The 25957-nt window shown below is 34.1% G+C and overlaps 3 protein-coding genes across 5 annotated transcripts in view; 2 read left to right on the top strand and 1 right to left on the bottom strand.

Moving 5' to 3' along the window:
* The window catches only part of LOC129792365 (transient receptor potential cation channel subfamily A member 1), a 1125827-nt gene extending 1104733 nt beyond the window's left edge, over positions 1-21094 (top strand). The window contains exon 17 of the mRNA XM_055831343.1: positions 21072-21094. The gene's annotated coding sequence lies outside the window, so the exon portion shown is untranslated. The remainder of the gene's footprint in view (positions 1-21071) is intronic.
* The window catches only part of LOC129792430 (PIH1 domain-containing protein 2), a 927269-nt gene extending 906175 nt beyond the window's left edge, over positions 1-21094 (top strand). The window contains exon 3 of the transcript XR_008750807.1: positions 21064-21094. The gene's annotated coding sequence lies outside the window, so the exon portion shown is untranslated. The remainder of the gene's footprint in view (positions 1-21063) is intronic.
* Positions 1-25957, bottom strand: part of LOC129792419 (lachesin) — an 83980-nt gene that overhangs the window by 9698 nt on the left and 48325 nt on the right. For 2 of the 3 annotated variants that reach the window (XM_055831475.1, XM_055831476.1), the window contains exon 3: positions 2699-2805. In XM_055831475.1, coding sequence (XP_055687450.1) covers positions 2699-2805 — 107 coding nt within the window. Of the gene's footprint in view, positions 1-2698; positions 2806-18050; positions 18073-25957 lie in introns of those variants that run through there. The other variant, XM_055831477.1, reaches the window with a different exon arrangement.

The raw sequence follows: 25957 nt of genomic DNA, 5'->3' as shown, positions 1-25957 counted from the left end.
TGTATGTAAGTTCACTTCTACATATATTTTCCTCATCCTCTGTAAAAGCTTTAATTCCCCCCTCGTGTCCATACGGCATTTGGTCTTCCTTCTTATATATTGAAGCACCCACCACACCACATTCTGGTCAACCAATGGGCAAGTGAAGTCATAAGAATACCCCCGGCACCGCATTGGAAAACATTTTGTGGGCAAAATGTACAAGAAGTTTCCAATGCCATATAAATTAGTTAGTTTTCCTTACTGTTTCCACATATAATGAACTCTGACCCAATGTTGGATATCTCGAAATGCCTTGAGAGACAGTATGAGGAGGTATAAAGAAGCCATATTCCATATCTCAGGGTGAGTATGGTCCCTCGCGGACTGTAGATTGCAGAATCAATAAGATAAATTAGTGTGGAAGCTGTTACAGTACTTTGCTATTATCCATCGTGACTCCCATATCTTATGGCATTTGCCAGTCTCTCTATACCCGTAGTGTGAGAAGGAAATGATCACACTCACATGGAATACTCAATATTATTCTTGTGTCGTTTCATGTCTTCCACAAACGAATCATAAATTTCCTCATTTACTATTCTCATTCATACATAATACGAGCAGATGGGGCGGAAGTTGTGCAAGCAATTCCAAAGTATTTTTATATCTCACTTCCCGCATAGCTTTCCCTGCCTAATCGAATACCAATATCAAATCAATAAAGTAAAACATTTCCTTAACACGTATAAGAACATCTCCCCAGTGTGATCAGATCAGTTTCATTGACTTTCCCAACCCTCGCACCCTCACCCTATATACATATGTATGCATAAAGGAGTTGTGAAATATTCATTGAATACACATGGTGGGAGAAATCTTGCTGATTAAAGACATCTTGTTGCTCTCACAGAGTTTTGGAAGTTGAAAGTTTCGTGGGGTTGTCTTTTATTACAAGCACAATATACAAGCTACAGCTTATTGGATTACTTTACTTAAAGTAAAGAGAAGAATTAATGCTGAAGTAGTTTTAGGATTTAATATGCACATTATTTTTTTACAAAATCTCACGTTTGAGAAGGACGTTATGCACAGTCATTGAGGTAAGATTTTAAAAATTAAAAAAAATATATTCAAAATTATTAAATGATTGAAAACGATTTCCTGATTTTCTGTAGACATGTCCATAGGGGCTGAGTGTAACTATTGCGGTCATGGTGCAGCTACTTGCGTTAAATCTTAAAGCTCGCAGTTCTTGGTTCACCTTAAACAATATTACTAACCCATTGCAGTATAGATGTAAAAAAATGTCTTGCATCCAACATCCAAAAATCAATTTCATGCATCCAAAAAACAATGTTATGCATCCAAAAATGAATGTTGTGCATCCTTAAATGATCGTTGTGCATCCTAAAACTTATGTTATGCATCCAGAACTAATCTCATTATTACAAAATATCCTGTCAAGCCTACGGAAAATCATCTCGTTTTTTCATAAATACATAAGGGACTTGGGTCCATAATAGGGACTGATTATTTACCTAATTTAATAAGAATAAAATGAGAGTCAAGTTTAACAAAAGTTCAAATTGAACCATTTTGCACTGCAAAAATCATTTACAACTCATATATAGAAAATATTTTTATTGAATATGAAAACGCTTAAACCCAGGGCAGGGCTTAACCAAAACTAAACGGTCTTAGGATTGAATTTGAAAGTTAGAATTTTAAATCTGTGTATGGAGACTTCTATGAAAAGCATGGCACGTGGTTGAAAAGTTTCATTGCAGAAGCATAATCCCCCAAAATGCTGTCTGTGTGTGTCTATTGTGAAATCACTTTGTTTGAGACATCCGACATTCTCGTCACCATTCTGAGCGACATTTTCCATGATGAGAAAAGTTTGAACTCTCCATCATGAGCTTCGCACCGCACTTCCTCCGCCCCGTAGCACGATGTGTCGTGTGTTGCCTTAATAGCCGCGTCAAAGTCATGTTGTACCTGGGAGTCACTCTGCTACTAAAGGAATGACTTTAAATCCATGGGAAAGTTGCGGAATTACCAGCAATGGTTCGTTTGTTTGATATTCCATGCCCCATACTTCCATTGGTCCACCCCCTCGGGGTAACTTTTCACAGGTAGCACCACCCTTTTTGGGAGGGTGGATTTTAAATTTTATACCAACTAACACGCTCTATAGACGTGATTTTAAGTCAAAAAGAGCTTAAAATGGAAAACTAATTATGCTCCTCTATACACAGTGGCGACCTATACAAAATTGACCTAAATTCCATCATAGACCTACATAGTAGACAATCCATATATTCGCAATCTTCAAAATAATATGCTAAAATTTTCGTAAAGGAGAAAGTTAACAAAATTTAAATTCTCACAGCATGGTGGAAGAATAAAATACGCCACATATGTGGGGATGTCCTGAATTTTGCATAAGGAGAAATGAGAAATAAATCCTTTGCCGTGGAAATTTCGACATTTTCTGAAGGATTTCCATGGGCTACATATATACGATAGTGTCAACATGGAGCGTTCATTTACATGGTATGAACGCTAGGGCGAGAATGTAGTGTTGAATGTTTCAGAAGGAGTGGATTTTGGGTAAACATGTGCAGGAGTGAATGATAAATTGGGCAGCATTAAAATTTATCTGCAAACAAGAGAAATTATTTAGGTACTATATGGTGGCACAAAAGATACATACCTTGTAGGTTCCGAGATGCTCAACGACACAGGGTAAATTGGCGTCACGACCAACAGCTACCGTCACGTTGGGAATTGGTTGTGCAAATCTCGGTTCGTCCAGCATTACTGAAAAGCAAAATATTAAACATTTTAGTAAACATCGTTCACCCCCTTTGAAAAGCACAGTTTGTATATAACTCTATCTTGTTTATGATTTTATATCAAGGAGAATTTGTGTTGAGGTTCTTTTTTTCTGTGCATTTCAATTGCCATGAGACGTGCACTGGTTGCACATTATATTTCTCATCAAATACTATGATTAGAGAAAGTATAGGTATCCTCAAAGGGGTTCTACTGAATTAATTCCCATTTCATTTTTTCTACGTAAACATTCTTTGTGCTTCTTTTTTTTTTAACTTGATTTTATCTTGGTGGAAATTCTAAGAAAAAAAAATATAATTATGTAAAAAGGTCCATAAAACATCACAAATAAATTATGCTGAAGAGCTTTCAAGTAATTCACACAGTATTCAGTGAAATAAAAAACCTGAAGAGATTGTCTTTTTGCAAGTTTGAAATAATTTGGAATAAAATCCATTCATCCTGACAACATCCCTAAATTTTCCATACAGTTTTCCTTTCTTCTTCACTCCTCCACACTCACCAAAAAAAAAAAGGTTTCCACAAAGACCGATCATGGAAGTTTTCTGTGCATCTCGGGCGCGCAATACATTTTAGTTGAAAAAAAAACGAGAGCTTTCCTCTGAGATTTTATGATACCCCCTTAAAAAGTTTCCAACTTTCCCGGGGACGGGATGCGAAAATTTTAAGAAGCAAAACCATGGCAGTGTGGAGCGACAGGTAAATGAATGGGATGTCTCATAAAAAGCCATATCATATACATACATATCCACCACCTGAAATGCCTAACATTTTTCTCACAGACATCCCATGGAATTATGTGGCCGCAGGTGAATAGTAATTATCCGACGTCAAGAAGGGGCTGGAAAGCGTGAGATAAAGAAGTAGGAATTATGACACATTTTAATGGGGTGTAAGTTATATTCTTATGTATAATTCTGAGTAATGTGAGACGTTTCCTTGTTACTCAGCTATTATATCACCTTCGACTTGGATAAAATTAATAATTAACGCACCTGTACGTACATCATACCGTTAATTAAATGCGGGTACATTTTACCATTGCTCTGTGTAAATAGTTGCAAAGGAAGATGGTTCTAAACAAATCCCAAAATGGATTTAATTTTCAAACCATATACGGAGAACTTAAAAGAAGAACCTCGCACACGTCTTTTACTTTATTATGTTGCTCTGAATATTATTATTAATTACATCAAGGTGTTTATGAAGTTAATTGCATTGCTTTTAAGTAAACAAATTGCTGTTGGAAACAGCATAGAGATATATTTTTAGCAAATATTTATTTTCTTTTAACAGTGAAATATTTAATTTAATAACAATGTGAAGAGAAAATCTCAAAGATAACAAAAATTTTTAACAAATTATTTTTATTTTTGATACATTAAAAAAAATAAAAAACACAATAGTGACGTCATTGTTTTCATTTTTTGGCTGATTTTTCCAGGTTTTTCCCAGCCAATCTCAATCAAGGGAAATCTCCATAAAATGTAATCCTCGAATACAGAGTTTTCCAGTATAAAATCGAATAAACTCCCCTTCTTCTTTATTTATTGTTTTCCAATTAATTTAATAGCTTTTACAATTTCCTAACTTTTTTCCCCCTTAAAAAGAGATAATTATGGTTTTCTAAGTAACTGTCACGCTTTTTTTCTCCCTCACTTTTTTTCTTCTATTTCCGATTCGGAAGACGAACGATAAGCTGCGGGAGGGAAGGTGATGGTTGGGTCCCAAACTCATAAAACATACCACTTAAACAAGACAAAAGAAAAGAAGTAGAACATGTGATTTTCACTATAATTTATTACATTTTATTCCTTTAGTGACAATTTATTCTCCCAACGAATGATGAATGGCCTTTTCGTTTTCTAGCACAGGAAGTGTGAAAAATAGTAATCTGGACAGCATTTAAGCTCGAGAGCACTTCGCCCCATATATATAACATTTGTCCATATATATAACTTCCACTCATAGAACCCCCTGATGGAAACTTTTATGTACCAGTTCTAAACGTATAGAGGAAATGAAGAGGATTTTGTTGTGTGCTTGGTGTTTTAAAAATTATTTCAACAGCATTAAAATTAATTGTTTTTCTTGAAAAACCCTTCTCTAACTTTTTTTATTGGGAAAATATAAAATAAGTACATTTTCAAAAGTGAAAGTGAAACGACAAAAATGTGTCTTATCAACTAAAGGAGGAACTAAAAAACCACATCAAATAACTAGACGCAAGGGCCTTAGAAATGAGAGAATTTATGGCTGAGGCCCGTCAGACCCTAGATGATTATGGGGTAAAAGCAAGCGTCAATCCTGGACGAGAGTAAGTATTATAATTAGTGCTATAGAAACACTATAATTGATATATTTAGTTGACATTATGTAATTTTTTTCTTCCACTTTTAGCCAAAATGCCAAATTGTTTGAGCTAAAGAAAAAAGAAAATATTCTAAAAACTAAAAACGGGGCGGCGCATAAATTAATGCACGACTTTGCAAGTAAGTGAATAGATATTAGCCCTCAAAATCGTGTATTAATTTATGCGCCCCTCAATATATATATATATATATATATATGTATATATATCATCTTCCTTAAATTTAATGTACCTCAGAGTTTTTTATTTTCTTATTTTTTTCTATTATTTTCTTATTATTATTTTTCTTTTCTTATCGCTTTGGGCTCAAACATAAAACTCCTCTCGTATTTATTTACAAACAAGAAATTTCATTTGTTTCTAAATATAGCGGAAAACAGAGTGTATTCGCCCCTCACCATTTTTAATCAAAACTCTGATCAAAACTAATAGGAAAAAGTTTTCAAAGAAATTTTGTTTTCAAAGTATTAAAAATTTTCTTTGGGATAAATAAAAAAAACTTTTCTAAACCTAAATTAATTTGATTGACATTTCCCTTTTGATTTAGAATATTTTGTAAATTCAATAAAAGCTGAAAATCCATGTACGTTAAGAGCCCTCTTGCCCGCCACCGGGGAGTCAACGACACAATTTAAACTTGATGTCGTGAAAAAGCAACGTGCTGAAGAATTTTAAAGTCATTTTACAAATCATTGAATTCACACACCCTCCCTTGAGCCAAAAAGCCATTGCGAAGCTCTTACCAAAGAAGCTGTAAATTAGAAAATAGAACTTGTTAACAAAAGTTTCTCCATTCTCTTGTTTTTTTATCGATTATAAAGGATTAGGTGCGTTTTCCCTACACTTTTTCCCCGGCGTCTCTCTCCATTTTCACACCATCTGCCCTCTTTTTTTGAGAGGCCCTCCAGAAAGTGGCAAAACCCCCTCGACCGAAAAAGTGCGGGGTGAATTTATTGTTGGATAAGAGGAAGCGACGGGATCTGATTTTTCTTTTCATGCAGAGAAAATTACCAGGTATAAATTAGACAAGTTTAATTAAGAGTATATATCCTTCTTTTGCTTGCGAAGAATTTTGCACATCATGCGCTGGTGTGAATACGGAAAGGTGTGGTGCTCTCTAGGATGTGCTGCCTGTGTGTGTGTGTGTGGGAAAGGGATAGGGGAAGGTGTAAATCCTATATGCACGTCTTACTGAAGTAATTGCAAGGAATTAATAAAATTAATTAATGTTACTTCATATAGTGCATGATTCATTGCTTGAGCTTTTGTTTCTGTGGTTGAAAAAAAATGAGCAGCAGTTTGAATTGAACTCACAACATTTGCTTAACCACATTGCACACTAACCAACTGCACTAAATATTAGCCAACATTTGGTTAAGTGGCTTTGTATGGAAATTATTTAAAATTACCCCAAAAGCATTTCTTTTTTTTTTTTCTTCGCAATTTAATGTGGTCTCATAAATTGATTCAAAACTTTCCTTTTATAATTTCCCAAACATCTCCAGCATTTATAATCATAGCAAAAAGTTTTATCAAAAAGCTGTCAATAGAGTGATAAAGCGAAATGAGTAAAGTGACGACGAGGGAAGTTCATATAGTCGAAAATACACCCTCCCGTTCTGGATATATAAAGTTTTCCAGCAAGTTGTTTTTCTACGTAATTATAATCGCTTTCCATGGTTTTCCATCCTCCCCTCCCTCCACACACACACAGAAGAACCCAAAAGAGGGCTTCCTCCTCTCACACTCCAAAATAGAGTTGCCCTGTAACACGAAAACTTTGGTAAAATTATGATTTGGATGTGGCTTAATGGTCATTTGGGCTTTCTGTTTCTGTCGTATTCAATATAGCAAACATTATATTACAAAACTCCCATGCAGGGGAACAATTTGAAACCACAGAATCCGCATAAAACATCACCATAATTGAGATATTTGCAGTGTAGGCTAGTGGGGCATACCACCCCCCAGTTCCCCACATTGAGCTTTTGGGTGGTGTGCGCTCTTAACCCCCTTCGCAGCCTCATTAAACAGAACACACACACACACACACCCGGAAAAGTGGGTGGAGTGTACGGGAAAACCCCATGGCGTTTTTAGACGAATCATGATACATTTGCAACCAAATTGTGCACCGCTAGGAGTCCCTGCTGCGGAGGGGTTGGGGGGATGAGATTTATTTTCGTGCACATGCAGAACGAAACTGAAATGCAACTTCATTAAATAGAAAACCCCAACCTCAGCTTTGCATTTTCCAAACCGATGGCACCAAGAGGATGCGAATTTTCCAGCAATTTTGCACGGTGGGTGATTACACTACATCTCAAGTGTACATATACATAGGTGAGGTACTGCAATTTGGAGGGCAATGCATTTGTGCGAGATCGTGAAATTATTTTGACGATTAATCTCGGATGTTGTGCTTAATGAAAAAATACTCTTATTTTAAAAGTTCTTATAGTTGCCTTATTGGTGGAGAGAAATTATCTAATTTTCCCAAAGAGATTAAAAAAATTAATTGAAGGTCAATATCGCCTAACAAACATAATTTCTACGAACTAAATTTAATTCAATGTTCACTCTCTAAAATGAAAGTTTCACGAAAATTCATTTGGAAAATGTTAAATTGTGCATATCGACACCATGTTTTCTGCATGCACACGTGCAAATAAACCAAATATGCAAGGCTAAATTTTCACATAACCACATTATGCATATGCAAAGACTTTTTCCCCTCGCAACGGTCTCACTCGTTTGGAGCATAATTTATACACGAAAAGAAAAACTGTCATCCCAGAGCTTTTTTTTTCGTTCACATCCGAAAAAATCCTCATGTTCTCACACCCCGCCCATTGCCGCGGAGAAAGTTGTCTCACCAACAATGCCATTTCCATACGTCTAACATTTTTCGCTGGATTTTTTTTCCTGAATTCCTCGAAAAAAAAATTCAATGTTCAACTCATCGTACATGTACCACTTTAAATACATTTATATATCGTACACACCAAGTCCATTCCCATCTCGAATTGAATTTTATTATAAAGCTTCCACAGAAGTGAGGGTGGAAATAAAGGAGGAAAATTGTTACTTTTTCCCATGATGTTTTTGTTGAATTTGAATTTTTGCAAACTTATTTTTATTCTTGTCGTTCAGCTCTGTTTTTCATTCATTTTGAAACAATCTGTCTAATTTTTTTGTGAATGATGACAATACATAAAATTTAGCATTTTATTGAAGATGTTTATTTAGAATAAAATTATTCTTTTGTGAAGCAACATGAAAAGGAAGATATTCCGTATTGAAAAATTTCTTTGAAATTTATTTCTTTGTCAATTGAATAAGAACTTATACTAATTTACACCAACATCCAATAGAGTAGCTCACATAAAATTGTAAAATAAATTCTGTTGGTTTTTTATTTCTAAATTCGTGTTTTGAGGCTATTATTCTAGTTCTAAAAATTCAAAACTAATAAATTTAGAAAAAAAAGCTTTACAAGCTCAAAAAATTTTTGTTTGCAGATTTATAATAATTCAATTTATCTAAATTTAAAACTAATTAAAAAACTCCCAAAAAGCTTTAAATTCATTAAATTGCGTATTTAATTCGTATAACTTTACTTGTTAATGTATACACAACATGTAAATTAAACTTGAAATTAAACTTGAAATTAAATTTTACGTGTTATTGGTTGCAAAATGTATTACTCAACTGAAACGATCCAACAATAGAAATTGTCATTAATTAGTTTGGTTTGATCCATTTTACATTTCTGCTATTTATATACCAAATAAATTGAATTTAATTTTGGAAATCAATTAAAACAGATAAAATAAAATTAAGTTGTGATCGGAGGACTAGAGAAAATTAAGCATTAATTTGTTGATTAAAATTGTCTTCATGAAGAAATAAATCTCTGTGAATTTCAATTGATTTTTTTTGGTTTGCCAATTACGAGGAAAAAATTAATGAATTTTTTTTCGTAAAATTTAATTAAAAAAAATTGTGTGGCCATAATGTAGTCAAATATGTGGTTCGACACGATATCGGTATTACAAATTTTATGTTTTTTTTTCAGCCGTGGCTATTTTATAGTCATTTGCAATTTTGCGGCTTCCACCCAATTGAGCATAATGCCATCCACAATAGAGTCGAATGGAGTCGAATTAATAATTGAATATAATAACAATTCGTGACATATAATCAATAACTAGTTGACGTATACAATACACATTTTATATGAGCGAAATTCAACCGGTTTTTTTTTTACCGAGAATTCCCAAAGCCATTTCCCCCAATGGGGAGGGTGCATTAATTTATCATTAAGCTAGGGGAAAATGGGAAAAATTTTCCCCACAGGAGGGTTTTTCAGGAATGTTGTTGAATTGATTTTTGAAAGAAAAAAAATAGTACAATGAAAAATTCTAAGTGAATCTGTTTTTCCAAATCATTTGATAAAAAATGGATTTTATCAAGCTTTCCGTAATTTCAACAATTATTCACGTGGGCTAGAGGGTCTAGATTAGAAATTTTCTTTTTTTATAGTCTTTAATTTTTCTTGATCAATTTTGTTTCATTTCTTTGCAATTCCTATTGATAAAATACAAAAAAAGCAATGAAAATCCAACATAAATATCAGTAGATGTCACTAGTTGTCAAATTAGAAATGCTTCGTCATCTGGAAGTCCTTTTAGGATGTCTAATAGGCTTCCTGGGACAACAAAATGCTTGTCCTAGTTTTGCAAATATAGCACACAAAATCTGACGAGTATGTTAAGATAATTTATAGGTCATTCATACTTTTATTTCACAATCAGCGCCATCTCTTGATAATTCTCCTTTATTTTGTTAGGCAAACCATTATAGAGCTTTTACAATAGAAAAATGCACTACCAATAATACACATACCTACTATTTGTTTGCACATCTCTAAACATATAGCTAAAACTGCCGTCGACAGCTTTCTCTCTTCACTTTCTATACTGACAAGTGCTTTGAGAAAGTTCTTGGGAGAAAATTTTATTAAAACATATCACAGTGGTGACATAGTAAGTTGTGTGATGTAATGGAAAATGGGTCCATTGTGCCTCTCAATTGCGATGGAACTTTTCAAGTATATCACACACACGTAGGATGACTCTAAAGAGCAATATAATTCAATTTATGTGTGCAGAGTCTTCCACCTCTAGCATTCCTGCACGTGAACCATAATTGGTAAGTCTCTCTATTCACATCCCCCTACAAGGACTTCCGGGTACGACAGTGTCTAACATTAAAATTTAGGACATTGATAATTCTATTAAATGCAAATTTTCCTTTGATACCATGTATATGTGTGTGAGGCACTTTCTCTCTATTTCCATGAAAGTATCGTCAATTTGATTAATATTTGATAAAAGATCCGACTTTGAGCTCTTTAACTCACATGGTTTGATTGCCATCGTTCATCCCGGAAATTTCATAATGCTAGCAGGAAGTTCAGCATGGAAAAATCATGGGAGTTATCTTGCTTTTTGAGATATAAAATTCTTCTTTCAAATGTTTATTCTACCTCGGTGAAATGTTACGAAATTACCTTTTAACCCATCCTCACTTTTTGTATGATATATCATACGCAAAATTGGTAATTTTTGTTTAATTTTTATGACGCGAATTCGCAAAAATTTCCTTCCGGGTTAGTGTTTTCCACTTTTATAAACCCTTAACTCTTTATATTAATTTTCCTGGGTGTCAAAAACATAAAATAATATTATTTTTTGACAAAAATCTAAGTGTATCCAATTGCAATGTTGTCCGGGAACCAAAATGTGTGTATTTTAAGTGACAATTTCCTTTTTCTCTGCAATATTTTGTGCAAAATCACTTATTTATTAATAAAACTTTGTGAATTAACCAAAATATCCGTCTCCGACCGCAAATTATTTAATTATTTTGCGCGATAAACATCTGCGTATGATATATCATACGTTGGTTGAATTGAGGTACTTTTTAGGTTATAGTGCGAGTTTATTTCTGTGAGAGAAGATCTAAGGGTTTGGGAATAAAAATTAAGATTGCAGTGAAAAGGAATGCCAGGAAGTGCTAAATCAGATACATCGTAAGTATTAAGAAGTACCTCACACTAGGAAATATAGAAATTATAGCGAAAATCTTGATTTTTGTAGGTCTGAGAACGAAGAAGGATAGCACATCCGGCTCTGTCCGGAGACTTGTCAGCATGCTCACAAGAAGTCTCCGTCCTAGAGCCAACCATGCAACTTGAGATGGTTATTTTATTTCCTGGCTACGCAACTGTTAGCGATGAGGATAACTGTGGTAATCACGACAAGTTCAGTCTCTATATTCTTAGAACTAGAACTCTACAAGAACGCGGTGAGTTGATTGTGAAACCCAAGGATTGGAGTTCTTTTGGATCAATTTAATTAATTCTGGTCCAAAATCTAACCAGAATACTTAATTTCAGCATAAATTATGTAATTTATGCATTTAAATAAATTAAAATCTTTGTTTCAACACTGAGAAAAAATTGAATTTTTTCAACCCCCTTTCGTTAAACGTATGATATATCATACGGTGTCTACCGACGCCCCCATGGGGGCTAAAAATTTTTTTTTCAGGAATTATATTTCTTATAGGCTTATTAGTCAAATTCTATAAAATGAAGGTCCTAGGTACAGAAGATCTATGACCTCGTTAGCATGGGTTAATCTCATGGGAGTTCCATTTGGAGAATGGAGAAAGTTTTCAATGAATTTATGAATAATTTCCTGAAAATATGAAAATCCATGAAGTAAATTTTCATATCCTCTCCTGTTCTCGTAACCTACCCGAAAAAACAGTGAGGTAGGAGGGTGAGTTGGGACGTGCGCTGAGGGAAAAATGTAAAAGGGATTTAATCTATTTTGTTAATTGTAGGAAAGCTGAGAGGGTTTAATAAAAGTCCTTTTCAACTCTAGCGCTACAATATATAGGGATAGATTGAGACAAATTTGCTTTTAGGTAAAATTCTTTGACTTGCCATCATCCTCAAATATCTTCCCCCTGGAGAAACACAAAGCTGTATTTTATCAAAATTATAAATCCCTCTAAATTACGTTAATTGAAATGGGCGATGGTGTGAGGGGTTGGTTGAAAGCAAATGAGATAATTTCTTCTTCATAGTGTTTTGAAGTTTGGTTCTGAATTTGCTTGAAGACGTTCTGTTGCGATTGCTGAATTGATATTTTGGGAATCTTTTCTTTAGATTTCGTTTTTATTTCATCGTAAAAACTTTTACGGAGAGATGAAGATTTTATTATTGCCCAATTACTTATTAGAAAATTAATTTACAATTTCATCTTTAGTTTGAAACTAAGAAATTTAATAAATGAGTAAAGTAATTAATCAAATAGCCAGACTAATTATGTAGATTACCAAACCCCTGTACAGTGGGACCCCAGTACAACGACCACTCTGATGTACTCTTCACACTCATTATTTTCAATGCGCGAGAGTAGTTCAACCAAGCCGTCGTTGTACTGGGGTCCCACTGTATATAAAGAAAGGCGGTTGAAGAGGACTTACCATTGGATTTTTAGTATACACTCATAGAAAAAATTCCGTATTTATCACCGCAAAGTGATAAATACGGAAGTAGAAGTGGTGTTTTCAGTAACACTTTTGAGGAGTGGTAATTTACCACCGCAAAAGTGGTGCAGCAAGATGTCAAATTTTTTCTCTCAAAAAAATGCCTTATAATTTTCACTAATATAGAAAATACATTATAAGAGATAATATAATACACCAAACAAAGGTCTATTTAATGAAAAACTGGTGAAAATCATGGAAAAATACGATTAAAATTATTTATTTTTTCATCACCCCATTAAAATTTTGTCCTCTATTTGCCGACACAAATGGGACATTCCATAGGAATTTCACATGTCACGTCTCGACATTAAAATATGAATATGTAAATTCATTTATTCTTTAAGAAAATTAAAAAAATATATATATATATACATATATATTTATGAATGACATTTAATGAAAATAAAATCACAAGATTTCTGTCATGAAAACAAGATGGCGACTATTTCTTTCGAAATTTCTTTTTTTTGAAATATCTCGCCCTCTATAAATAAAGACGATAGTAATCTCAAATTTTGGTAAATTGTAGGTAGAAATTAATAAAATCTTTCCCAAAATTTTGGCTAATCTCCAAGGCGCCATTTTGAATTATGTCATTTCGCAATATCTCGTTTTCCACTATAGATAGAAGAGTGAAATTTAGATATTTTGTAGATCTCATTAAAATCTTTCAAAAAAAATGGCAAGTCTCCAAGCCGCCATTTTGAATTAGTTCATTTCGCGATATACCGCCTTTCACTAGAGACAGAAGAAGAAATTTGAATATATATTAAATCTTATTAAAATATTTTGAATAAGTGTGAAGGCAAAAGGCGGCCATTTTGTATTGACTATTTCTTTTTCAGAAATTATTTTAGAAAGTCTTTCACTATAGGCTTTGCAACGATAAAGTTTTTTCACCCATTTTTTTATTTTTTTTTTAAAGTGCTCCCTAAAAAAACTTTTTTTTGATAAATTTTGTAAGAAAAACAATCTACAAACATTTAATTTTTTTTTAATTGGTTAAGTCATTCTTGAGTTGTATCCGAAAAAATCTTTTTACTTCAGATTTTTGGGGTAAAAAACACTATTTTGGAAAAAAAAAGATGGTGGCCATTTTGAAAATACGTCAGAAGAATTACCTTTTGTCTCCTGAAAACAAATCTATCACTGGATTTCCGGTATCTCAAACATAAGAAAAGATATTCAAAAAAAAAAGTTTTGCGCTTTTTTTGAACACCCAGATATCCAAATTCACTCTTCTGTCTATAGCGGAAGGCGAGTTATCACGAAAAGAAATAATTCAAAATGGCGGCTGGAAGAGCATAATAAAAAACAAGAAATAATTGTAATAATAAATAAATAATTTAATAAAAGATTTTATTAAAATCTATTAAATGTCGGATTTTTAAACTTTTATCTATAGTAGAGGCCGTAATATTGTAGTGAATAACTCAAAATGGCGGAAAAATAGTCGCCATCTTGTTTTTTTTTATGCCCACAAATCGTTTGGCATCTTTTCTCTCCTGGTACCCTGTTCTCTAATTTTGTTCTGGTAAAATATAATTTTTTAATAAACGAATTTGTTTATTTCCACTTCACCGTACGACATTTCCTATGGAATACGGAAGAATGTCATATGGAAGGGTGGAAGAAATTATTTTCGGGACAAACGTGCAAAAGTTTGACAGCAGCACACCACTTTTGGAGGGGCAAAAATAGCACTTTTGCGGTGGCAAATTTGCACCTCCAGATTTTGTTCTATGAGTGTACATAGAAGCCAAATTGAATGTAAAAGAAAAAGCTCAAATCTCATTAACGGATTAAAACTTCACTTTTAATTTATTTTAATGTTATTAAAGAGATGAAGGAGGTGTCTCAATAAATGATTTACTTCATTCACCCTCTAATGCACTACGAAGTTGCATCTCACAACCAACTCAAGCACGTGAATTGCAAATTTTGCAAATTATTATTAAAGTTTCGTTATCACGTGAAATGCGATTACACTTTCTGTTTCAGTTCAAGTGAAAATTATTTGCATTTAATTGTGAGAATTTGACTTTCACAGACACCCACCCACAAGTCACGGAGCTCTTCTTTCTCAACCAACCCTCCCTACGGGAAGAAGAAGGAGGTATGACATGAGAAGGAAACATATGAGAGTATAGAATGTGCTGAAACTTGCCATTTTCTCGCATATCTTCAGCTAGTCGGAAAATAAACTAATATAACAGTCGCACATTTTAGTTCCGTACAGACATTAGATGACACCAGATGGGGGTTGGGGGTGACTCATTCCATTGGAATAAAACATTTTAATATTATGCATTATGCAACTTTTAGAGCATTTGGGGAAAATCATTGAATAATCTTGCCTTTACATATACTAAATAGTACAACATTGTGCTTCATAGTTAGCGGATAAAATTATTAAAATGCTTTTATTCGGCATGGATTGACCTAATGAAATAGAATTTTCTCTATAATCTCAAATCCTTAAAGATACAAGAGGGTTTGAAGATGATTTTCTTTATTTTCTTATTTTATGGATTTACTATAATTTCTTTAAGTTTTTCTTTTGTGCTTAAACGATTTTAATAAACTAATTGATATATTTAAGGAAATATTGGAAAATGTCGGCCATTAAAAAAAACTTTTTAAAAAGGAAAAGCGTAAACTGAAATTGCCAAAATATAAGCAAAACTTCCCAAAACTCCTTAACAAAGGACAATATAAGCCCCCCAATAGAATACCATTTGCAAACTTTAGCTTTTACAGTGTCCATTATCAGTGTTTTATCGCTTTATTTTGTCCCATTTCCTTCTACTATGTGTTCCAGAAATTCTATATTGTATATTCAATGAAAATTTTCTACTTTTACTGTAAAATAAGCCAAACACATGAATTTCCAAAACTTTCACCAATCTGGATGGGAACTTCAAACCATCTTTCCGCTGCAGATGTCAGAGGCAATCTTAAGTACATATAGAGCTTTCCGAGCTTTCCATCATCAACATGAAATGGATTTTTGCAGTCAATGCTTACCCCCTTTAATCCCCCCGTTAATTTCCCCCATACAAATCCAAAATGGAAAATGTTTCGAGAAAGGAAGATTTTGTGTCTGCAAAAAAAGGACTTCATTGGTTTATAAAAGAGTTATTTCACTCCCATTCTACTAATTGGATTTTTGTCGAGATGCACGTTTTCGATCTCACTTCATCAATATTTCGTGGAGGATGTTCCTCTTGCACCATGTAAATGGAGATAAATGGACGTGGCAAGAATGAGTAAGAATGTGCCGGGATAATTCTCGATTGTTTGAAATTTTAACACAAAGTACTCGCCCCATTCCCATTAATCCTCCTTTGCAAGATGTTAGTCCAAGACGGTGGGTATACGCCAAGCTTCCCGGTGGCACGAAAGGGAGGAAGAAATCCCACCGAGTATAGAGGATGTGAATTCGTCTGGTAGGATTATTTAATCCATGGTGGGTATTATGTTTCCGCAAATGAGTAGGTACATGTCATCAATGTTGCATTATGATGTTGAATGAAATATTCATGTTGGCAGGAAATTTTCCACATGTGATATGAAAAATAATAAAAAAAGAACAATAAAAAAAACTTTATTTTCCTTTGCCAATTTCATCAATCGAAGGGCCATGAATACCGCATTCATGATATTTTAGTGACCAAATTGAGGTCAGTGTATTTTAAAATTTATGCAAGGAATTTTATAAAATATTTATGTTATGCACAGTGTTGTGCAAATTTTATTTTATGGCTTTTTTTTCACTGAATAAAAATTTGTCATGGGAATTTATTAATTAAGTTCCAAAGATATTAACATTTTCTCTCCCTCTCTCTCTGTAACATAAACATTAAATTATCATGAGATTTTGTATTAAATTTTATGTATAGTTGAGGATTTTAAAATTCACATTCTCTTGAAATATTTATTTTCTTTAGCATTTCATTGCACTATTAGGTTTATTTTTTTATTTTCTTTTTTTACTGGAGGTTTCATTTTTTTTTCTAGAAAAAAATTAAATAGAATTAAACACGCGAACTTCTTAAAAAACATGGAAAAATACATTTTCCTTTGAAATGAGTTTTTTTCTTTTAACTCTAAAAATACATTGTACAAAAAAGTTTCAAAAACAAGAAATTATAAATAGAGAAACTTACTTTTTTCTTTTAATTTCAAGAACAAAATATTCTATATAGGTTTTTTTACAAAAATAAAAATTATCCTGCGCTTTAGGAGTGCACAAAATCGCATTAGAATTTTATAAGTGAATCTCGATAGAGTATTGATTGTAGTTTGTACAGAAAAACACAATCTTTAGAAATAAGAATCAACAGGTTCAGCTTCTTTGCAGGAATTTCGACAAATTAGAAAACGTTTAATATTCACTGATTTTTTATTTGATTTTTTTAAGCAAAGAAAAAGAAATAAAATGAGAACAAGATAATTTAAGACACGTTATTTGAGAATTTTTATTAGTCTTTTTATATACATATGTACAATGCACATACATAATGTTGAAACTTCTAAGAACGTTGAAATGATGTTAAAAAACGTTAATAAAAACAACCACCCACGTTTCGATCTCGCCTCAATGAAATCACTTTTTTTTTACAAATTAAATTCATATAAAAATTGTTTGGATAGTGCTGTGATAAACAATTCTATGCAGAAGCTCTTTTAACCTGAAACCTTTTTTTTTCTTTTTTTGTATAATCACTTTTAGATGGTGAAGTTGGTGATGGAAGAAGCACAAACGGTGAAATGCAAAAAGTAACGCTGAAGAGAGGGAAAAAATACAGGTGTTTTTCCACCAAGCTCTATGCGCATAATTTTCATCTCATATACACCTTGCATGATCCCAATATGCCCCGGAGGACAATCTCAAGTTGTGTTTCGCTTTCTTTTGGTGTTCTTTTGCACAAAGTGAATACATTAAGAGGCACTTTGGATCCTCCGAGAAAGTTTTATATGCACTCCACTGTATCTGTCTGTCACTTTTAAAATATTCTCTAATGTATTTCCCTGTTTTTCATCCTGCCACACACTCTCGGTGCTCCGTATACAGGGTTTTGTACCCTTACCGGGTCGCTATGGCTGTTTGTGTGTGGGGAGCTATGTGGGGCGCATCTCTTTCCGTCTCGGGGTGGTAAAACTTTGGGGGAAGATAAATGTCCACCATTTACCATATGATACGTACGTGCGAATATTTAATGAAAGTTCCCCTGTGCTGGGTGATATTTCTTATTTTTACCCACAAAAACCGTCTACTCTCGTGGTGTTGACATTATTTAAGATTTTAATTTTTCAACCCCCAAGGAATGTGCTGCTGTCCCTTTGTTTGTTCTCGCGCGCGTCCTTTTTGTGCCAACTGTCAGCCTTCACTGCTCATTAAAGCCCTAGAAATATTCTGAGGATGGATTTCTCGCGTCTATTTTGGCTCAAATTATGGTACCAACTCCCAATATTGATTTCTCTTTTTTATCCCGCGGAGATTAATGGTGTGGATATGCAAATTTGGGGTTCTTCATTCGGAATTTTCTATGCATGGAATTTTAGTAAAACCACACTAAGCAACACCTCCACCGCCGCCCAGCTTATCCCTTAATGTTCCATATAATCTTCTGCGGACCTTTAGGGTGTATATACTCATAAATGGAGCAACTTCATTTTGGGGAGCGGCAAGGGACATAAAATGCAGCTCAGAGGTATGTCAGTGTGGGAGTAAAAGGAGAAAGCTCCAGCTTATCTTACATGAAGTTTTTTGATTTTCCTTGGGTGGGAAGATAAAGTAATTTCTGTGCAATTTTGTGCATCAAAGAAATTCCTTTCGTATGTCAGACACCCAAAGGATGTTCCTGCAATCTTTTTGGTGTCATGCATTTGGGTGAAAATAGCATCGCAAAGCGACAGCATAGAAGATGCAACTCCGAAACTTCCATCACCAGGATGCATTTCTCTGCTACAACATCGCAAGGTGTCCCAGAAGAAAATTTTGTTTTTTTTTCTTTTTCTTCTAGATTCTTTGTGAAATTTTACTTTGTTTTGTTGTTAGAAAAAAAAATACTTTTTAGTTGATTTAATAATACAAAAATTATATACAAATAGAATTAGATTTATTTGTTGAGAAAATATAGAATATTTTACAACAAATTTTAATGAATTGCATTATTTAGATTCTATTGTGAAATGAAATTTTTCTCGTGAGTTTTCCGTTTTATTTTCCGAAATTTTTAATAAACTAAAAATCAGTTCCTCATCGATTAAATTACTTATTGATAATAAAAGCATTTCTAATCTTCTTAAGAACATTGAAACACTTTATTTTAACATTTTTATATAAATCAAATTGATTAATTTAAAAAAAATCTAAATTCAACATAGTTTTTGTCAAATAAAAACTAAATTCCAGAAACTTTTTGTAAATCATAAAAAAAACAAAAATGCCTGCAGAGTTTCAAATGAATTAAATTCAAAATTGAAAATGATATTTTGGTGTTTACCCTTTAATAACATCATACGCATAAAATTTTAATGGTTTAACCGCTTTTTGTAAAGCAATATTAAATTTCTCATATGGTAATGTGGCTCCATATATGAATGTACATCGTAAATGTAAACGTGCAGAGGAAGATAAAACACCAATCTACATTCGAGAATATCAAATGTCAGAATAATTCCTTTGACTGGTGCACATTGTGAGAAAAAAAGCTCCAACTGTATCAAATTTCTTATCTTCGATATGTGAGAATTTTTGCTAAGGGACCCCTAAGATGGGAATAGAGCAGGGGCAATGCAAAAATGGAGAAATTGGCTCATCTGGATCCAGTTCACGTTCAGAGTAGCACACCCGCGCTACACTGTTGATCCCACTTTGCCATGGGGTTGTCTCAGAGGGAAACATTTAGAGACCGAGAGAGAGCTTTTGTGGTATCCTCGTGTCATCCTCACTATGGGCTAGAGAGGGTTTTCAAGAATCTACTGTGTCTGTGTGATAAACCACAGGAGGTCATTCCTCTCAATCTTTTTGAATTTTCTTCAAAAATATCAAAGAGATTTTTCCAATTGAGAGCTTTCACCTCTACAAGAAAAAAATCAGCGCATTTTGTCTCCTTGCCGCGTGAATGAATGACAATATTCGTGTTGCATTGAAGAAACATTTTTGTATTCTTTATCCCACGAACCACCCCAATATAATGCAATATATACATTTTCTCTAACATTGTAGAAATCATCGATGGTTGGGGGGATTTTGCATTCCAAGTTTGAAAGATATATGCGCAATTTTTGAAAGGAAACCCCGAGAGAATTGTGATATTTTGTCAAGCACGTTCGCAATGTTAAGAATGATTCGAGAATAATAAAAATCCTGCACTCGAGGAAAACTTATGTATTGCTGAAGAAACATTTTATATACATTTTGTATGCACAACCACACCAAAGGCAGCAAATTCCTTTTCTATCTTTGACACTGAAATGCCATTCAAAATGTCTAACTTGGTGAGCTAAAAAAAAATATTTCATCATTCTTAAAATAAAGTATATAATGTACTGTGCATATATAAGAAGAAAAAACATGAAGAACATAATGCACGTGGAATTGCATATGCCAAGAATGCACTCAATACAGAGACTTTCATATAAAAAATGACTTCAATTTTTTCCCAGAAAGATTCATTTGAGGGATTTAAAGGATTTTCAAACAAATTGTGTACATTCCGGTGGAAAAATTACTGATTCCACATAATTTGCTAGCACACAAGCACCCTAAGGAGTTCCCACCCCCCATGTTCGCCTTGTTCTCGTTTTATTAAACACTTGTAGTGCAATCAATAAGGAGCATGGGGAAAATAATAGTAAATTGAATAGTCTTTTCTCGTAAATTTTCATTAATCTCTGAACTTATAGAGAATGAGACTCACCCCCTGCAGGACACACTACGGGAAAAAGTCCTCCCTCTCTCTGCTTAAAATCGTATAAATTTTCCCCACAAATAGCAATTACATTGACAAATAATTCAACCACCACAACTGCAATCTCCTTGTCTCCATCGCGCGTGTTTGGGTGGGTGGTAAATGGAGGGGGAAGGTTGGGAACGTAAAGCTGCTTTGTCCGCCCCACAGAGTACAGTGTCGCCCATACCTCACCCCATTACCCAATCATCCGGACACAATTGCGAATCTGTCGGTCCTCACTACCACTCGGGTGGTCAGAGTTTTAGTACTCTGCGTTGATACCACTGCTCTCGCAGCAAATTCAATAAATTTTTTTCCGCGTGTTTGGGTGGGTGGTAAATGGAGGGGGAAGGTTGGGAACGTAAAGCTGCTTTGTCCGCCCCACAGAGTACAGTGTCGCCCATACCTCACCCCATTACCCAATCATCCGGACACAATTGCGAATCTGTCGGTCCTCACTACCACTCGGGTGGTCAGAGTTTTCTTTGGGAAAAGTCAGCTCTCGCAGCAAATTCAATAAATTTTTTTCTCCCCATGCGAAGGGTGGAAAGAAACAAAATCTTAATATATAAAGCTGAAAAGTTTGTTTGTCTGTCTGTGGCACATGAACTCCTCCTAAACCGCTGGGCCGATCTTGATGAAATTTGGTACGAGGGTAGAGGGGGTCAATACGAGTTGCAAGCGCTATATGGGATTCCGCCCCAACCCCCCTTTATAGCGCCCCCACAGAAAAATTGATTTTTTCAAATTTTCTACCTGCTGAAGGGTCAGATAACGGGATTTTTTTATTTTCAGAATTTCTCGGGGTACCGTATTATTCATCCCCCCTATTAATATACGCCCCCCTTTTATAGCTTAAAATGGTGATTGCTCACACGTGATTGGGGGCTCGGGTTGACTAGTACCTAATAATATGACACAAAAATTGCTGCAAAATACTTTAATTTCCACAATAATTCCAGTATTACTGCCCAATAAATGTTTCACATCAATTTGCGATGTGGCCCAATAATTTGTTTCAAGGGAAAATTTAGTGGAAGAGGAAAATTTTTAGCATGATATTGAAGAATAAATAAGGCTACCAAACTATTGTATGTCTGTCTATATTTAGAATTGTTCCTTTTCTGTTCAAAAAATCAATTAAATGAAAGGAGTTTATTTATTCTTGGGCATGGTTTTTTTTTGAATAGCCTGAATAAAGTCTTTTCAAGAATTTCGGTTGAGAATTGACTTTTAAAGAAAATTTTGAAGCCAAACTGCGAAATTTCTGGGCTCACATGACAGGATTAAAAATCAATTTTAGGAGACTCGAAAATGCTCAAAAAATCCCAAAAACGACTTAATGTGAAAGATAAGGGTATCTTTCTAAACTCCTTTTTTAAGTAGGAGAACGTGGCCCAATTCTGACCTCTAAAGGCCCGCGCGTAATGAGAAAAAATATTCTTTTCTTCGAAAGAATCACAGCTAAAATATGACATAAAATAAAAAACAATATTCTTAAATTTGGTACCACTTCAAAGCCCATTTTCATGCTTTTTTACTCCCATAACTTACTACATCTAAAGTTTTATCGGTTTTAAGTAATAGCGGATTGAAAAAAAAAACATCGAAGGAGGTCGGAATTAAGCCACGTTCCTTAAAATTTAAAAATTATATTAGTAAATTCTCCTCTGTTTGAGCTAGGAGTTACAGAAAATAATAATTTAATCAACAAAAAATATTATAGTTCGATTTTTCGTCATATTCTGACCCCCAATAAGTTCCCTCTTCTTTGTACTACGTATATGTAGATATAAAAAAGTCCATCAAAAAACTTCTTCATAAATTTAATCGTAACCCCGCACCCATTAAGAACCCTCAATTATTTTTTATTGTCCAAAATTTAGTAACATATTTCACCAGGTATATTCGTAATAAATATTTGAAGGGCAGCGCAATAACAAGTTTTCAATTTTAGAGCCACCACCACCCCCTATAAGCATTCCATGGGAGAAGCTTTTACACCGGGAGCCCCTATCGATGGTAACGTTACTTTATTGTGTTTAAAAATTCAGAGATATCCCCTCGAAGAAAATGCTTTCTTGTGGTGCACACTAAAATGTTGACTGTGCTTATTTTTTATCATACCACTCTTATACCTCAAGTATCATCTCTTAAGTTCTTTTGAAAGAACATAGCACGAAAATGACAATGAGGTGCTAGAGTGATGTATTTGCTGGTAATTTACTTTATAAATTGGTATTCATTTATTTTTCACATTTTACACAGTGTGTCCCAATAGAACTGCTGTAGAAATAGGAAAATTCTCCCCAAAGATACATTTTAAAAAAAGTAGGTTAAACGGAAAAGAGAATAGTAAATAGTTAGGTAGAATTACAAAAATTATAGCTCTATCATTCATGGAAAATTTTCCATAAATGGGTTAAATCAATTTATTTTTAATGACGAAAATCTTTTTTTACTTTCTAACACTTACATTGAAACACACTGTTTCTCCAAGGTGTAATTTATAACTTCTGGAGAAGTGATAAATTGCATATTAAGAGGAATTGTTGAGATTATGCAAGAAAGAAACTCTCAACATGAAATCTTCTGCATTTTCCTTCGTGTTATATTGGAAGTTTTTTTTTTTTCAAATAAATAGGACGTGCTGCACTGAAAACTCATCTTGAGCATTTAATTGAAATTCGGAAATTCTCATTTGCAGTGGGAAAAGCATAGCTGTGTGGATAAGAGTAGTTTAATTCAATTGGACTCTGTCTCTACGGGAGATTTATTCAGCACAACAAATAAATGGTTTTGCATCATCTAACACACAGAGAGAGTACATTTTTGGTGGAGAAATTCACAAGAAAATCATTTTCTTCATTGCTTGAAATTACTTCCATCACGAAACACAATTCTTTGTTCCCCGCATTGTTGTAAGTGGTTTGGACGATGGGTTATGGGAATATAAACGATAGATGGGGTGAGGAGATTATATATATATGTATATAATTTTTTTGAGAAAAAGAACATGGTCCTATCAAAAGTGACTGAGGGTAGATTAGGATGATATATATTTATTTCGTTCCGTATTTTCCTTTTTTTTGTTGTTGAAAATCTCTTCATTTTTGCAACGATGGAGAGCTCATCGTATCACGCAGAGATATGAAATAACATTTTCTTGAATCCAATTTAGGCAAATTCACTTAAACTGAGCACCATGGATGAGACCAACGTTTAAGGAGGAGGAGGAGGTGGGGGGAATGAGCGAGAGTTCCCAAAGAATATTCACCCACTGCGCCATATTCACACGAATCCCATCACACTCCGTATACCCTTTTGTTCCAGGATCTCACCACACGAAGTGAAGCTTTCTTCGAGGTTGATTGACATAAAACATAACGAAGCTGATCCCAAGCGGCATTACATACATCAGACTTATTACATTGTGAAGGCATGAATTACGTCTGTTGCTCTGCTAAGACGATGTATCATGTTGTTAATTTAATTTTTGACAAATTTCGTTTATATTTTATTCTTGAAAAAAAAAAAAGAAAACGTCAAGAAAGATGTGAAATGTTCAATGAATCATTACTTTTGACGTACATAGGTAATCTAGGTAATTAAATTAAAATTATCCGCAAGATGTCACCACGGTCTGCTTTAGCCATCTAGTGGGAAAATCTATTTCAATAATTTAGCTCATGTAGCTTTCCATTAGGTTTCCCATGTTTTCTGTAAAATGCAATTCAGTCTATCATTTGCATAATTTAAATTATAGGATTGAAAATGGAGGTAAACGAGCACCGTAAAACCGTTTCTGTAATAGCAAATGTATACACAGACTGCCAAGTAAATGTGATTTAACCAAAGAGACACTCGCAGAGTTCGCGGAAGATAAACATCCGTCAGCATTAACCTCAAACGCATTAAATGACGCAGGTTGTAGGGGGATACTATATGTCTCCAGGGGTGGTATGCTATACGCAAAGTTCCCACAGAGCGCGAGAGTGCACGTGAAGGTGAAATGACGAGAATTGACACGCTTTGTGAGGCTGGGTGTAACGAGATTTGAGATATTTCCTCAACTTGTACAGATGCCATTCAACTAAGTATGTAAATAATTGAATTTCCTCACTCAAGGCGTCCTCCTTGATATATATTTTCACCTCATCGTCTTTTTATTCACAATTTCGCCGTGACGATGCCCCCGCGCCACCGCATTTGTCTCATTTTGCTATAGCGCGCTACATGCCTCCCCACCCACTCGTCCCGCAATTGTGTGTAAAGCTTATGCTTTTGTAGTGGTATATATTTTATAATGGAAGATGAGGAAATGCTTTTTTTCCTTCCTCCAACTCAAAGATTTCCCGTACTTTCTTCTCTTCCTCCATGAAAAACTTTTTTTTTCTGAGTGCGGCTGTATACAAAGCTTGGGGGTTTATCAATTTTGTTTCCATAAATAGGAAAGGTAAAAAAATAATTTTTATATTTTTTTATTTCCTTTTCAATGCTTTTATTTAAATTTCTATGTATTTTTTTTATAACTTTTGAATTATCGCTAAAGAAAAATCGGAAAAGCAGTGATACAAGAACGACTACTTTTCTGTCATCTATAGCGACGTTTCGATAATTTTTTATTGTCTCTTTATGCTGTGCTAATTTACAACAACTTAATTTTAAAAATTTGCGCATGAAAACATCCTTTTTTTTAAACTCGAACTTCAAGAACATATTTTTTCAAATTGATAAACCCGTATTTATTAAAGCACAAAAATGTACGGATAAAAAGATTTGGAGCTTCGGGGGGTGGAGTGATTGACACGGAGATAGACTTAAGTCCCCATTGAGGGAGAAAGGAGGTAAAATGCGGGGGGTCAATTTTTTTCAAGTGTAGTGTTTTCATCTTACTTAAGGATTTAGCAGTGGAAACGCACAGATGAGTATTAAAAGCGATAAGTAAAATACAATTTACATAATCGAATCACCATTTGCATAATCAGTGGCAAGTCCGGAAGAAATAAATTGGGGGCGGTTTTGTATGGAGCAATAAAGGACTAGATAGCATTTAATTGGATTGTGTGTGGAGTATATCTTTATTGCACAGAAAAGCCCGAGTACGGGGGCTGGGTTGTTGGGAAGAGAGAAAAAGTGCGGACGGAAAGGT

Source organism: Lutzomyia longipalpis, chromosome 3 (genome assembly GCF_024334085.1).
Source record: "Lutzomyia longipalpis isolate SR_M1_2022 chromosome 3, ASM2433408v1".
In the NCBI taxonomy this organism is placed as follows: Eukaryota; Metazoa; Arthropoda; class Insecta; order Diptera; family Psychodidae; genus Lutzomyia; species Lutzomyia longipalpis.
The sequence above is the reverse complement of the archived record's forward strand: the minus strand, read 5'-3'. Positions and strand labels throughout refer to the sequence as shown.